The 17,053-nt window shown below is 42.3% G+C and overlaps 1 protein-coding gene across 1 annotated transcript in view; it reads left to right on the top strand.

Moving 5' to 3' along the window:
* Positions 1-374: 374 nt before the first annotated feature.
* col18a1a (collagen type XVIII alpha 1 chain a) overlaps positions 375-17,053 on the top strand; it is a 109,803-nt gene continuing 93,124 nt past the window's right edge. The window contains exons 1-2 of the mRNA XM_084083816.1: positions 375-537; positions 630-703. Coding sequence (XP_083939942.1) covers positions 533-537; positions 630-703 — 79 coding nt within the window. The 5' untranslated portion in view covers positions 375-532. The remainder of the gene's footprint in view (positions 538-629; positions 704-17,053) is intronic.

Genomic DNA, 17,053 nt, shown 5'->3' with positions numbered 1-17,053 from the left:
CTATGGCCAGTCAACCCCCGTTCGCATGCGCAGTACTGCTCCCGTTAAGGTTGCATCGAGAAAACATGGCACAGGCTGACTAAAAAAGCGATTCAAACGCTTGTTTCAACCCGTCAGTTACATTTTCTTTACCGCTAAAATTTGAAACATCTGAGAGCAGGGGGGAATATCAGTACTTTTTGGATGTGATTTGCGGGAAACGGTAAAAACCGTTCGCCGGTGTCGCACTCTGCCGGCAGCCTACGAAGCGGGGGACCTCAACTCGGAGCTATCGTGGAGGGTGAGGTTCCAAACGGGGCTACGTTAGGACCTGCCCCTTTGTCAGTCCCTGGGCCACTATTCTTCCCAGTCGTTCATTCCTGCGTGCTGCCAGCAGAGAGAGCGCCTCGTCCTCCTCCTCGGTTCCTCCCCAAGTCCCCATCAGCTGTTCACCCAGCGTGGAGCTTGTTCTGCGTAAAGTTCAATACCCTGTTTCCAATTCACCTCCCATGTAGCCATTCTCCTCTCGATCACACGGAAAGAAGAGACGAAGATGAGGTACGTTTGCATCCTTTCAACGTTTCACTGAGTGTTATACATGCAGGTTGGTTGCAGGTTTTTCAGTGATTAATGTTTATACCTCGGTGCAGGTGTTCGTCATGGTTGGAACGCCTTCTCTGCTGCGTCCTGGTTCTGGTGAAGCCAATGGCATCGCAATGGCCAGGTAAGACCAGAACATAACCCCAATGAGTTTGCTCGTCGCTGCAAAACTAATTGCTTGCACAATAGGTCATCTTTGTAATGTGTGCGTTGGCCAGTGGTGGAAAACTTTTCTTTTTACTTGAGTAAAAGTACAAAAGTATAGGCATCAAAATATACTGAAAGTGACAAAAGTAAAAGTACTCATTATGCAGAATGTCCCTTTTCACAAGTTATCAAATGTCTAAAATGTCTTAAAAATATGTTGGAAAATAGTAGATCTACAAGCTCACAATGCATCAACGCCTTGTGCGCTTCTAGATAGGCTATTTTCAAATAGCCAAAGTTTAAATAGGGCTGAATTGGTTAATGTATGTTTTGTAATAATAATACAAATCTACAAAGTAACTAGTAACTAAAGTTTTCAAATATATTATAGTGGAGTAAAAGTACAATATTTTCTTTTGAGATATAGTGGAGTAGAAAATTGGGAATACTCCAGTAAAGTAAAAAATACCTCAAAATTGTACTTAAGTACAGTACTTGAGTAAATGTACTTAGTTACAGTACTTTCCACCACTGTGTGTGCGTTATTTGGCAGTGAAAGATGTATTCCTTCAGCACTTGTAAGTTTAAAATGAGCTTTTGTTAACTTAAATGTCTATTGAAGCACATCAACTAACTAGGTTATTATGATGCAGTACTGAGGCTTCCACCATTGGGGGGAAATGAAATCAAGATATGTGCTTATTGCTTTTCTAAAAATGCATAGTTTTTCTTTCTATTTTTTACTTGACTGCACAGGTCCACAGGATTGTGGCATACATTAATCAAATAGCCAGGCTGCCATGTATCACTATACAGTGACTGACAACATAGATTAACATCCAATTTGAGGTCAGGCATAATAGGGTCTTTCGACTTTGTGAAGTCCAAAGTCTAAAAATGCTTCAGAAAACCTACAGTATATACATTCTGCCTTTGTTTGTCCAGTGTCTTATCTGACCCGAGACGGTTAAGGTGAGCCGGGCTTTTTCCCCCCCTGCTTTTACTTTTCTTGTTGCCATATGTAATGATCTGTAGATCAGATACAGTAGACATAATCATCAACAGGTCTCTTGCTCGGCGGCGACGCCATGCGTAGAGCCAATCAGCTTCACCAATCTTCTCCATTTGGGTCGGTCCAGTGCTAGGGGCTCGGCTTCATTTGGTGTAGGTCCCTGGTGATGGCATCAATCCATCAGGTGGGGGGGGCACCGCGGGGGCATTTCCAGCCGGCGGCTTTTGGTTCGAAGTGGAGGATAGGTAGACATAGTTGACATAAGCAGTCTACTGACTGCAGAATGACTCTCATCTCTCTGGTTACTGTAAGGTTAGTGTAAATGAAACCTCTGAAACTACACACCATGGTAATTGAACACCATACTGTACACAGCAAAATCCTCAATGTTAATTTAACTTGGAGACCCGCATGGGGTCCATTTGGGCCATTTTTAGACCCTAACCGGTAAATTAACAGAGCGTATGTGCTGCGTAGGATGTGATATATGGGATGGAAGAGTTCTCTTCCGTCATTGAATAATTTATCTTTGAACCTCACTAAAGGCCCTATATTTAATTTAGCCAAAGTTATGAGGGTGAATTGTCTGCAGCTGTCAGGTGGTAAGGGGTGAGGGAATTGAGAAGGCATCCATTAATATTTGATTGTCTGCGATCTGTCCAGGCTAGACATGCCATTTTCAGGTCTTTACAAGATGAACATTGCACCTGTGATACTGTAAGGTCAAACGGTATTTGCAATCCCTTAGAAGGATGAGTTGACTGTTCAGATTAGGGCTGGGCAATGTATCGATATAAGATTGATATTGTGATACGGGACTAGATATCATCCAGGATTTTGGATATCGTAATATGGTGGTATGGCATAAGCGTTGTCTTTTCCCGGTTTCAATCACTTAAGCCTAATTTCACGCTTTCAAGAATAGCGAATATATCTGATCTACAAGCTCACAACAATTTTTTAAGTTTGCCAGCGGCCGAGACTTACTTGACCATATACACGTAGGGGGAGACAAGCCATACTCATAACAATATATGTCATACACTAACAGGTCAACATGAAGTGGTGTCTTCTGTCTATAATATTCATAATATCAGATTCAGTACATATGAAAAGACCAGGGATGGATGACATCCTCATATCACATGCACATGTCGCTATCAGGCGGGATTCTTGTATGTCCAAAGCCGTTTCTTTTCAGGAAATGGACAAAAGAACCTGTGTTGCAATGGATCCAACATAGTTATTATTTAGTCACAAGCTCTTGTTTATACGTTTCATTGGTTAAATATTTATAAGACCCACAGACAGACTTAACCACTTGGCGTCCCTATTTTGGGCATGTCATTATAGTTGAAAAGGTTTTTGCAAAACATTTAGCAAAATAGCAGATCTTCAAGCTCACAATGCACGACATAGTCGTACTATGATGTTTAAAATAGGGCATTCATTTATAAAAAAAAAAAAAGATGAAATATGGAGTGATAAGGTTTCTGCCCGACAGCGACTATATGCTGGAATAGTAAGGCCATACCTTACTATTCCACAACTTTTAGTGCAACTATATTTTGGAAAGGTACACCTCATGTACACCAAGTAAGTTGAGACAAAAAAAAACAAAACAATAGTTGCCACCTGAAAGATCAAGACACCTTTTTCTTGAAATATTCAGTGGTTTAACGGTTGTAGAATGTCTCTGATTCTGCGGATGTACTGTAGATAATGTAACAGGTAGCAAACTCAGAAATGAGAGCAGATGATGTTAAGTACTGAAACTTTCAAACGGCCTGACATTTCCATAGGAATGCAATTCCATTTGAATGTTTCCAGGTTGAATTGGCCTGCTATTGGGTCTTTAGACCAAAGCTTTTACTGGCTGCGACATGGTTGAATTTGCTCTGATTCATGCCGTCTCTGGCTGGGTCAGGAATCCCTATTGTCATGTGATCTTTGACATGCACCCGGCATGGTTTTTTGCCTGGAGGCAGTGGGGAAAGGCGGGGGGAGGGGAACAGCTGTAAGGGGACACCCCACCGGGCCATTTAATGGTTGAATTAGATGCCACATTAAAAATCACAGCCGACAGCGGCAGGTTCACCAGAAAAAGTTTAGATTGTCGTTTCTTTTTTGTCTTGCTTTTATATTTCATATGACCAGCACAGTGTTACTCTATTTTTGATCAGTGCCATAGAAAGAAAGTTATTATATTAACTGTAGGGTAAGTGATGTTTCTTTGTTAAAATAAGTGTTAAATAACTATATATTCTGATAGTAATCATTGCTATAGAGAGTTTGTTCAGTATCAGGGGTATCCCTGTCTCTCCAGCTCTTTAACAACTAATTCTCTGCCAGACTTATTTCTGGCTGTGTTTGCCCACTGCCAGCGATTTAGTGCTTTTTATAACTTTAAAATGTTCACATTATTTTTTTTTCATTATAATCGCAAGTCCAATCGTTTATAAACACACCAGCGATACGTGCACGTCGCTCAGACAAAAGACATTCCGATCGGGCGGAGTCTCTGTCCACCAGGTCAGCGTAAAAACACCATGTTTCGCCATGTGAACGGAAAACGCACTTACTTTTTCACCTCGCCACAGACCTCGCTAAATCCCTTATGATCGTGTGTTCAACTGTTTGTAGACACACAGGGTAGTTGTGTGAGTGGCACAGAGAAGAAATTTTCAATCGGCGACATTCCATTTGGCAGTAGTAGCAGTTTCTAAACAGCGTTTCTAAACAGCGTTCCACGGCGGAGAAAAACAAAGCCGAGATAATGGAGATTTAGCGGAAAGTTTAGAGTGGCAGCAGGCGGAACGGAAATCTTCGATTGACGTAATTTCCGTATCCGGGTGTGCTACAATGAAATGTGTCACTTCGAGAGATGAAGGACGGTGAGATCTTTTAAAATCAACGTTTTTTGCAAAATTACGTTTTTTACGTCAGTGGCGGATTTGGTAATTGGAAAAAAATACGTTTTTTACGTCACTGGCAGTGAATGAGTTGTTAATGAACAGAAAATACATTTTCAGGTCAGGATACCAATTTTATCCAATCAGGAGAGATAACTCATACGGATAACAGGAGAAACAAGTGAAATTGGAAGTGGAGCGATTTAAGATAAATGGGTACTCTCTCCCGATTGGTTGAAAATTTGCAACCCACCTGAAAATGTATTTGTGTTTATTAAAGATCCGGAGAGATGGGGAGACCCCTGTTATTGAACAATCACTCTATAGCAATGAATACTTTCCGAATATAGAGCTTTAACATTTTGACAAAAAAAAAAACGTTTTGACCAAAACATATCACGTTTACCCTACCTTTAAATGAATGAAATATCTAGATGTTCCGAATACTGCTTTGCAGCGATACAATGGCAAAACAGATTGTACAGTACATTTGAGTATAGTCACCATTATTTACATAAGGACACACAGGCTGCTATATTTGAGTATGGGATTGGTTGCATGTTGTCTAATACAGAGCCAGACTAGGACAACTGCCAGACCGATATATTGGCCATTAATTGACCCTATTTGATGACATCAGTATTGACAATTACGTAGCTGATGTGTCCCGATTTCTTTTACCACTTTCAACCTATCCCTATTTGGATCATGTCATTATAGTTGAACATTTTCAATAGATTTCAAAAGTTATCCAAATTGATCAGAATTGATTTAGCTGATTATCGGTCAATACATTGGTAATCGGTGGTCTAGGACTCTCCAAATTCGGGATCCGCATCCGACCTAAAAATCTGTCATCCGTCAGGCTTTACTGATAACCGCTTGCTGAGGTGATACCATCACTTAGATCTCATAGTTATACTCACACTGTAATAACACACAAGAGGGTCTTCAGCCTCAAATGAAGAGTGTTCCTAGATGAACATCTGTTTACATGTCCTACATAGTTCACTGGGAAACATCTGCTTCCATTCCTCAGGTAATTCTCCAGAATGGTGATCTTCTAACCTTTCCTTACTTCTCGTTGGTGCTCTAGAGCCGCTGGGCAAATTCACAGTTTTGTTCTCACGTAACCTTTTGACATAATCATCATCAGGCTGAATCGCTTGGTTTATTGAGACTCCCAAGGCATTTGCTGATTTCCTGCTTTTTGTGCTCACACCTCCAGAGAGAACCTACAAAAGGTCCTTTTGAATGTCAGCATGGATCCCCCCCCCCTCTCCTTTTTAACTTTCATACAGAATTGACCCAACCAAACTATTTCCCAAAGTTGCTATATTGGATTTCAAAAGCAAACTACAGTTTTGTGTTGACAATCTGTTAAATAATGAAGATAAGAAACTGTGAATGTCTGAACATGTCTGTCAGAGAAAGCCGTTACTATCTCAACAATGTGCCTTGAAGCCCTAATCCATAATTTCAGTCTCAAATTTCCTTTTGAACACTGCTGCCACACTAAAGAGGTTTGATAATACTGTCGTTGTCGTGGAGAAATCTATGTCCATCTTACATTTTATACTTAGTCGTATGACGCTGTCACGCAAGAGTAGCTAAAATAGCCAAGCTTGTATATCTTTTTTGTTGTTGCCATTTTTGTCTATAATGACATGACCAAAATAGGGATGCCAGGTTCAAGTGGTTAAGTCTGTCTGTGGGGTTTTAATGTTACAATTGATTACTAAAATCAAGAAATCAAGGTCTGGAAAAGAAACAAACAACACACTTGTGTGTAAGCCACTATCCCTTCAAAGAAAGTGGGGCTTTCTGTAGTTAAGTGTTCAGTTCTCAGCTAGAAACAGGTCATTGTAAGATGGACTCTGCTCAAATTCTGTTGGCTCAGTGGACCTTGTTGCGTCTAATCCTTGGATTGTCCAGTCAATAAACTGATTTAGTCTTGGCTAGTATTCTCTGGAGGTGCCCCATGCCATGGATGACAAAGCTTGATTTGATATAAGATAAAGATTGTAAGATAAATCTTGTATTGATCCCCATGAGGACATTCAGTGTTCTGAATATTTTGGGTTAGTTCTTACAAATTGTCACAACTTGTAGTTTCATGATCCCTCCCTAGACAAATTATACAGGTCACTCCCTTGACTGTGAAAATAGCTGGGTTTGTAGTCTTTTGGTGTAGGCTTTTATGTGTGCGAGAGAGGTTATGGGTGGCGCTCTGTGGATCATTCAAACTTTTAAGTGTACAGTCCGAACCTCCCTCGCTGTCTCTTCTTTCAGTGTGATTTCAAAGACTGGGGCGTAGGGATTGACACTTCCCTAATGCCCCTCTATTCCTACTCATGCCAGTGTGACCACTGTCTTTTGTCTGTCACTCACCGAGACGTACGGCATGGGACGCATCCCGACAACACAGACGTCCAACAATATGGACTGAAGTCCCAGTAATGGACTCAACTCACCTTTTCAAAATCCCATTTGATGCAAAGCTGTAAAAACATCAGACATTCCATTCATACTGTATGTGTCCCTTTGTGATCTTGGGGCGGGGGTGGGGAGGGGGTGGTGTGATGGTAGGGGTCATAAAGAGACTGCCGCAACAATGTTTACGACCTCGTCTCAAGAAGAGAGACCTGTCTGGCTCTTTAAACCTCAGTGTAACAACATGACTGGACCACACCGCCACACCACTCAGCTGTCACAGACAGAGACAGAAGACGGTGTCTTCTTCTTAACAGGAGAAACACCCAGGAGACTGGAAAGGAAATGTAAACATTACACTTTAATGTGGATGTGTTATTCTAAGATAGCCATGGTCGTCACTTCCTGATTTGATTTCTTAATCACTATTAAACCTGGTGATCATCATAGGGCATGATGGTAAATATGATTTATTTACCTTCTTGCATATGCATAGGAATACATCCACAGTACTTGTGCAGTATATTAGATCATTTAAATCTGCAAAGGGTTTCTACCCCGTGCATTCCAGTGTATTATATTAATTACCAGCACTTGTTTGTATTGTTTCATTCAAGACCTCACACTGACTGCACGATACAAATGACCCCTGCTAAATATGTCCTGTTTGACCCCCATGGTGTGGCATTGGGCCGTAACCTGAAGTGCCACAGTATCCAGCCACTCTCTTGTCACGTTTACGTTTGAATGCCACTCGAATCAATAGCTCGCTCTTTGATCATAGCTCAATGACCTTACTGAGGTCATGGTTGCCAGGGACCTGCCTGCTGGTTCCAGTTACGCCTGATTTATACTTGGTTCTGCACCAGTGTTGCGCACCCGAAAACAGCAGATCTACAAGCTGACAATGCATCGCGCTGCACCGCATTGTGAGCTTGTAGGTCGGCTATTTTCGGTGCGTGACACTGATGTGCAACCAAGTATAAAATCAGGCATTATGTGGTGAATGAGAGAGGAAGTGACATTGGCCAGGCTGCTAAGATAGCTGTTAGCAGTCAGGGTTCAAGATCATGTTCAGATGTATCATAAACAGAACCATGACTGACTGAAGGAGTGAACATTTGTCTCTGTGCTTGCCACACACAGTATAATTACATTATATGGACTTGACAAGACAAGAGTGATCAATTGGTGAAGAAGATGTGGTTTTAACCTCTGTTCTTGTGTGTAATGTTGACACTTTAGGACTTCATTTTCACTGTGATGTCAAGTGAGGTGAGAGTGTCATGGCTCTGGATAATTGTCAGGTAGAATGTGAATTAAGTTAAGACAAGCAAGTAATCAGACAAGCAAAAACAATTAAGCAATTCATTGTCCTCAAACCAATGTCTAAATGTGACTCACATTCATTGCATGTACAGAAACTTAGTTTTAGTTTTGGGCTGTTGCAGCCTCACACCATGATCTAATTAAAAAAATCTAATCACCATATTAATTAATTACATATGAAATTGTCATCTTGTGAGTGCTATCAAAAATAAAGACACTATAAGGACACTTTGATCTTCAGTTTTGACCTACTTACTATAAACAGAGTCTCGTGACATGGTCCAAATCCAGTACGCTTGCTTCAGGCAGTGTAACTTTGTTAAAACTGCCCTGTGTAAACAAGTGCAGTTAGAGGGCTTTGTTCTGAATTTGTAATCCCCTGTCCTCTTCCCTTTTGGGACAAGTCAGTTGGCCTACAAAGCATCCTTTTGAATGTCGATAACAGCTGTTATTTGTATTTTTATGTGCTCTCTTGGCTCAGTATTTCAGGTGCGCTGGGTCCCTCTCTCATTCTGTCCCTGATGTCAAAATGCTGGGTTGACAGTGGCAAAACACAGAGGGAAAACATAATTACTGCTTATGTTCTTAAAAGAGGAGGATTTGTAGAGCCACTCGCTCTGTACACCCAACCATCTCCAACACTAATGGTACACCGTGCGCCATCATGCCTCTCAGCACCTCTTTCCTGTTTACGGCCAAACCCTCACTTACTTATGTCTTTCCCAGCCGTAATCCAGGTAACAGTTACTTGACCATGTGAAATTTTGCTTGGTAAATGACAGGATTCCATTATGTATAGTGTTGGCCTTTAAAAGATGAGCAAGGTGGAGAAGATCCTCTTGACAGTTGTCATAACTTCCACTGGCTCACAACACTGGGCCTTGAGATTTGATTGCAAATTGTTTTCTTTCTTCTTTTTTAGGTCATTGCTAAGATTTTGATATTGGTGAATGATTGTTCCACTGTCTGGTTAAACTGTAATCTCAGATAGGGGGCGAAATGGTTTCACCCTTTAAAAGTCTTCACCCACGCCAAGCCAGTGTTTTGTGAACAGTGAACCATGAGAATATTGGTCTGTACTCTGTACCGTACTGGGTTGACCTCAGGCTGTCCCTGGACCTGAACCTGAAGAGTTCACTTAACTGTATCACTCTTTTATGGAGGACAGCATTGTGCTACTTGGTGCTCTGAATACAAAGAAAACTAATAAGCCAAATTGAAGGGACAGTTAGGTTTTGGGGGAATTGTACTATATTTCCTACTTACTCAGAGTCAGACAAACTCTTGGATGCTTTTTTACAGCATGGCTCTGCAAGAGTCTAGCTGTCTAGAAGAGGATCTGTGTTTCTGTGTGAGTGTGTGTTTCCGGAGCTAATCATGCAAACCACTGGACCGACCTGGCCTGCGCCATATCTCTTGTGCACTCTGCCAGTATAGGCCACAGAAATACCTCCACTAATTTATTTCATGTCTGTGTGCGGGTATGTTGAATAGTGAACTACGCTTAGCTTCGCTCATTTCCTGGATATCTATGGAATCAATTAGTGAAATAGACCATCTCCAAAATCTCCAAAAGGATGAGATTTGTTAATTACTATTTGTTTTTATACAAAATCCTTGGAAGCACTTTTTGATATAGGCTGATCTCATTTCTTCAATAATAGTGAGAAATGTTATACATGTTGATCACAATGTTTAGATTGTTAGACCAGCCATCTATCCTTGATGTTGCCTTTTTGTTGAAATGTGCTATACAAATAAAACTGGCTTGCCTTGCCTATCCTGGCAAGGTTTAAAGGTGTATTTCACTACTTTATAGAAGAGCTGCTACTTGATCCCTTAGACATCCAGGAATTGGGCTAAGCTAGGCTAAGCTATGCATACCTTCAAACTGGCTGCAGGCAGGGAGATATCCATGAGTCTGTCTGAATGTGGGTAACTAGAAAAAAATACAGACAGAGACAGACACACACACACACACACACACACACACACACACACACACACACACACACACACACACACACACACACACACACACACACACACACACACACACACACACACACACACACACACACACACACACACACACACACACACACACACACACACACACACACACACACACACTCTCTTCTAACAGGCAGAATGGGCTGTGTGAACCGGGTGTTGTAGACATCTTTTATGTACTTGTATCAAAGACAGTTAAAAGTCACACACCGTATTATAAACCTATTTAGTCGTATTCCACTTAAAGACCTATCAAGTGACTGTTAATTACACCTTGCCCTGACTATAAAGACCTTTGGCTTGCTTGGGAAACCTTTGCATAACAAATTCAGGTCACTTCCACTCAGCGCTGCTACTCTGTCCGTCAGCAGCACTGGGCCGGCCCGGGTTCGCTCTAACCCCGGCTGAACACTGGTTGCCATGGCCACCAGGTGCGGGTCTGGCCGCCACAATGGCTCATTTGGCTGCTGTGATGGAAACCGGATCCGTGTACCTGGCGCCCTGTCCCCGCCTTCAGCTTTCCTGAGTGTTTACATGTCCTTGTTAACGGCATACTGAACACAGAGAGAATTGAAAAAAGAGATACCTCCCCTCCACCCATCCAACAAGTCTCCTCTTATACGAAATCAATGCAGTCAGCCTTCTTTTTGTTGTCTGTGTGAATTGTTCAGAGCGATCACCGCTGTAAGGCTTTAACCACATGAATCCTAGTAATACTGTTCTGGGCCTGTCATAATACCGTAGGGTGAACATTCGGCTGAAATACCCGATCCACAAGCTCACAATGCGTCGCAGCGCGATCTTGTAGAACGAAAGGGATTCGGTGTAGAGGGAAAAAAGGAGGGGGCAGAGTATAGACCACAGGGCCAACGAAGTACATTATATGAGGTTTAAGTGGTTAAAATAATACAGACTGCTGTGTGGCTGATTGGGATGTGATCCTTTGTCGTTATTTTGATGTTTATTTTTTGCATTATTCATATCATATCATATTTGAAATTGTTTGTCAACTGAGATCTCGCCCTCATACACTGGAGTGACACTATACCACCCAATGTGTTTTTTTTATTTTTTTATGAATGAATAGTGGCATTCAGGATTTTCAGGAGGCCCCCGCAGCGGGGGTGCGAGGGGGGTGGGTGTCATTGTTGCGTTTCGGACCTCACTTGCCGTTCTGTCCCTTCTTCCTCTGCTTATCTCCCGATTTGACTCCCGAGACGGGCATGCACGGCGCTTTTCAGGGCGCCCTCGAATTCCACTCATTCAGCCGTCCTTCAAGAGCCGCAGCGTCTGCCGACGGGGTCTCTTGTTACCCCCCCCACCTCTCCACCCCTCCACCCTCCCCTCTTTACAAACCTCACACCACAGCAGGGGTGTGGAAGAAGTAGAATCCCCCTGGGGAGGAAAGATTAACATCAAACCCTATAGAGCCGCTGGGACAAAAAAAGAAAAGGATTTACAGAGTCCTATAGGTCTGTCCGCTGCCCATGTGTAAGGTTTTGTCTGCAACAGAGCTTTGGCTGAGATATGGGATGTGGTAAAACGCCCTTTTTCTGTCTTCTCTCTTTCATTGAAAAGTTAACCCATTAAGACCAGGAAAGCATCTATCATTTTAGATTTTAACCATTATTTTTTACTTTGGCTATTCAAAAATAGCAGATATACTATGAGCTTGTAGATCTGCTATTTTTGAAAAATCATGAACATTCTGTGCACATCTTGGATATATATATATAGTGAACATTTGTAACTCAAATCTTTGCTTCTGGGGGTCCTGGAACTAAATATTGTTAGATGGGGGTCCGCAACCAAATACATATCATTTTGGGGGTCCTTGACATGAAAACGTTTGAGAACCACAAATAAGTGTTTCAGAAAACTATTAAGATTTGTAGTCTTATTTGTGGGTTTTGTTTTATATCGGAAATGTAACTCCATATTGCGGGGTGTTTTTTTCTGTTCTTTCAAAAATGCATTTTATTATGAGCTTGTAGATCTGCTATTTTTTTTTAAACTGTTGAAACATTTAGAAACTTTTCGCCTTATAGCGATGCCAGGAGGAAAGTGGTTAAGTCTGTCTGTGGGTTTTTATAAATATGTAACCAATGAATAGTATTAACAAGCTTGTGACTAAATAATTACTTGGATCCATTGGAACACAGGTTAACACAGCATGTCCAAACCCTGTGTTTGGACATGCTGTGTTAACCTGTGTTAAGGGCAACAATGGCAACAATGTCAATCACAGGGCCCTGAGTGCAGATGATGATTGGCTCTTCCACTTTTTTGGTTTCTGCGAAACACCCACCCAGCGCTTGGGGCCAGACCAATCTGCAGAAGACACATGATAATGTGAATTCACGCGACCGGGATGGTTTACCAGGCTAGACAATAACACCACCTAGATGCAAAGACCCTGAGACACCGCGTTGCTGGGCCTCTCTGGATGATAATTTCCCATAGTTTGTGCAGTGTGTCCTACGCTGTTGCCGGTAGTCAGTCATTCGTAGAAATGGCAGCGTCGCCGAGATCATCGGGGAGGGAGAGCTAGTCAAGTATAGGTTTAAATCAAATGCTCAATTAGCTGTGACGTTAGTTCTGAAATGGCTCATGCATAATCATGTAATTATAGTCTATGCCATAGATAGACTCTATGGCTTTGCATACTTCCTGATGTTTAATTACCAGCATGGTAAGAGTGTAAGTAAAATAAGTTAAATGTGTTGACAAGCCTACTACCTCTGTTTTGCTCCAAATTGTTAAGAAAATCCAAGAAAATCGAAACATAACGTTACTCAGTAATGATTGGGAATCCCCAGCATCCACTTGGATTGTATCCGTTTTAATTAAATCTTTACTACTATGTCTATAACGTCATTCATTCACCTATTTGCCCAGACATTTATCTTAATATTAACAGAAGTCATGAGAGTCCTCCCCAAGAAATTATCATTATTCCCAAGGACACGTTCTTCCCAAGGACATAAGTCCCTTCTTGCGTTCTGCTCTCAAGAAATAGCCCTTGTGCTTTGGAGCTTGCCTCTGCTAGATAGGCTGTGATACAGCCTACTGCCATGTCGTGGTATGGAGAGTTATTTCCTCTCATGTAGCCGTAGGTGCAGAAGTTGGCCTTACATTTGGCCAGCTAACGGTCAGCGACCCAAAATGGGTTATGGCCCTATGTTTGGGAAACGCTGAACTAAGAAATCATCTACACAGTCAGCTGGTCATTATGTAAGGGATAATGCACTGGTTGTGTAATCGTAACTGTGTGTGTGTGTGTGTGTGTGTGTGTGTGTGTGTAGTTATTGATAACTGTCTTGCTCACGGTACATACTGTTATACCACCACTAACTTGCAAAGTCTCCATAGAAAAAATATTAAGTCTTCCATGGTGGTCATGCATTCATTGGAGCCACATACAGTACTGCGTCAATAACTTAGTAGTATGTTGTACTGTGTGGTGTGTGTGTGCAGTGATATTTTTAAGCTGTGAACAAACTACGGTACACATTATCGTTAGCCTATAGTAGTGTTTCTCAAAGAGGGGGGGACCTCGGCTCCAGGGGTCCTTGAGGGGGATCCAGGTAGCCTGGTAAACCCTCCCTCCGGAAATCTCATTTCCATTTGATTCCAGGAGTGAGTCTGGCCTGATCGCCCATTCTGCAATATTGGCTGTGGGCTGGAGTTGGGCGGGAGTAATACCGTTGACTGACAACCCCTTCAGCCAATGATCGTTGTTCCCCTCCAGCCAATCAGCAGACCTCCAGACTAATGTGACGCAACGGGACTTTTGAGACGGCCATGCCCAAAATAGGTTGCCTTATTGGGATACATGCGTGGCACTGCCCGCCCCTCCCGGTTCTCTAAATTTTTATTTTTAAATAGGCTCTGTCATGATTAATTGACCACATATATGAAGTTAAACAACTAAATTCTATCCAAACGATATCTTAAAAGTAAGAAAGTAAAAAGTGTAACTGGCCACAGAAACAATGGCGGATCGTTCCATTTTTGTCGGCTGCACTCGGTCCCATTCGGGCTCACTCGTACTCGCCACCTGATTGGCCAACTGTCGCTGTCAATCACAGAACGATGAGCGACGACGCTGATAGGCTCGGTTAGTTGGTAATTCCACTAGAAACCCCCACAATGGGCGATCAGGCCAGACTCACTCCTGGAATCAAATGGAAATGAGATTTCCGGAGGGAGGGTTTACCAGGCTAGGATCCAGGTGCTCCCCAGCTAAATCATTCCTGGGTAGCAATTACTACCCAACTCAGAGAGTGTGCAAATGGAACCAAATAGACCCTTACGGGTCCATTTGTACACTCTCGGAGTTATGAGGGTCCCTGAAATTAAAAAGGATAAGAACCATTGGCTTATACTTATACTGTAGGATTAATTTACTTCTATGTGACACACCTTGGCCAATCAGAATGGCGTATTTGCACTGTGGTCTGTTATTTTTTGGCAAAATAAACCACAGTAGTATGACACAGGACTGATACGAAAAACCGGCTCCCTGTGCATCTGTTTCCGTAGCAACGTAAACAGAGGCCAAACATAGGTCTGTTATTCAGAAAGAATAACAGACTGCAGATTGTCACAAAATCTTGTCCAATCAGAATGGTGTTTTCAACAAAGCCATCTAATAAGCTTACAGACCCCCCCCCCCCCCCCCCCCCCACTGTTTCTCAATGTCTGGAGACCACCAGGGGGTCCAAATTGGTCCCTTATTTGTCTTAAAGGTCCATTTGGTTAAATGTTTCTAAAGAATTGTACACTCTCAGAGATAAATGAACACTCTATTCTCTGTGTTAATTTAACACTAACAGTGTAGATTGGGGTCCCAAAGATAAAAAAAAACATTTGTACATCCTCAGAGTTACATCCTCAGAGTTCCATTAGGACCTCTGGTGGGGCCCGAACCAGATGTTGAGAAACAGTGTTCTAACAAAACCAGATTTTCTCAACTTGGTCCTATTTGATCAGTTTTTCATTCAGGCTGTGCGGCCGGTCTTTGATGTTGTTTGCTCTGCTGTGGAGCGCCTCTCATCAACACCACTTTGGAGAGTTAATCAACTTGCACACATTTCAGGACACACTAGAGCTGACAGCACTGGTTCACATAGTGGGGTTCGGACCCCCCCCCAGGGGTGGGGTGGGGGGTTCAATGGGGGTACTTAGCAAAATGAGGAACAGTTTAAACACTTAAGCCTTTTTTTCGGCTAGTATCTACAAACTAAAATCTACAAACGGCATTGCGTTGTGAGATTGTAGATCATCTATTTTTTTTAAATGACAAATCTTCTCTTATTTTGGCCCCTGGCACGAAATCGTTTCAGGTGGTGGTGGTCAATATTTATTGGCCTAATACATATCAATTTGGGGGTCATGAAAATGTTTGATAACCACTGATCTACAGTATTTTCCCTTCAGAGGAACATTGTTGTTCAACACATTTCAAAGCTTCAGTGTAGCAAAAATCCAGCCTCAGCACTTCATGCCAAGAGGGCCCGAGTGAAAGTCTTTTCTGCTCATAACTCGGAGGCTGCTAATTGTTACGTGAATTATGAGCGGGGAGGACAATGAAGGACACCCTGTATTCACTCGATGGCCAGCGTGGGCCAGATGGCACGGTGCCATCCATTGAGATGCGCAGGGAGGGAAAGGAGAAAGGGAACTTAAGCCAACTGTACGGTCGTTAAAAACATTTAGAGGACCAGTGAAAGATTTGCTGGGCCGTTCTTCTGCAGAGAGACGGTGGCATTCTCTTTTTGGCAGAGAGGGTGGGAGGTCTGCCGTAACATTCCCTACCCCGTTGGTCACTCGCCCTGGCTGAAACATCCCATGAAGCCCGGTTTGTGGCCTGGCTGCGCAGGCTGAGCGGAGCCCCGCAGTTTCACAGCTCAAGTTTATGGCCATATTACCCAGGACTGGATATAGACTCTACACAACAAGATGTGTCCTTTTTGTCTTGTCACAGTATTCAAACCAATATACTGTGCTGTGTGTAAATGTCTTCATGACCTTCAGTTTCCTGTGTTGAAAGTGTTGGCTTTATTTGAGCGGCTTAAACCCTGTATACTTTGTTGTAGGTCAAGTAGCGCAAACAGCCGATCTACAAGCTCACAAAGCGTCACAATGTGGCGTGTTGTAAGCTTGTACATTGGCTATTTTCTCTGAATGTTTGCCTATGTAAGAGGTGCCCAAAATGGGTACGCAAGGGTTCATGTGGTTAAAAACAGAAGTCAGGGGTGAAAGAGACAGCCCTCCTTTCACTGTATCTTAGATCACTTAGTTGGAGTTAGCAATGTGTCAATAAGTGTCCAATAATGCTTGTGAAGTTTATTTTGCAACCATTGCTCCCATACAACTGATCACTTTGAACTAATATTGTTTAAAAAATTACATTACTTCTTAAGCTTACTCTCACAATGTGAGATGAGTTTGGGATCATCAAACCTCATCAAACATTAGTCCTGCTAATTTTGTTCATTCTGGAAGTTACCATGTTGCTTACTTCAAATGGATTCTTCCCGCAAATATTTCACAATAATACACCACAACAAGGTACAGCTGCTGCTAGTCTTTATTTTATTTTTGGAAATGCCCATATGCTAAC

This window comes from Gymnoscopelus microlampas, assembly GCF_963454915.1.
Source record: "Gymnoscopelus microlampas genome assembly, chromosome: 17".
Taxonomy (NCBI): Eukaryota; Metazoa; Chordata; class Actinopteri; order Myctophiformes; family Myctophidae; genus Gymnoscopelus; species Gymnoscopelus microlampas.
This window is presented reverse-complemented; position numbering and strand designations above follow the sequence as displayed.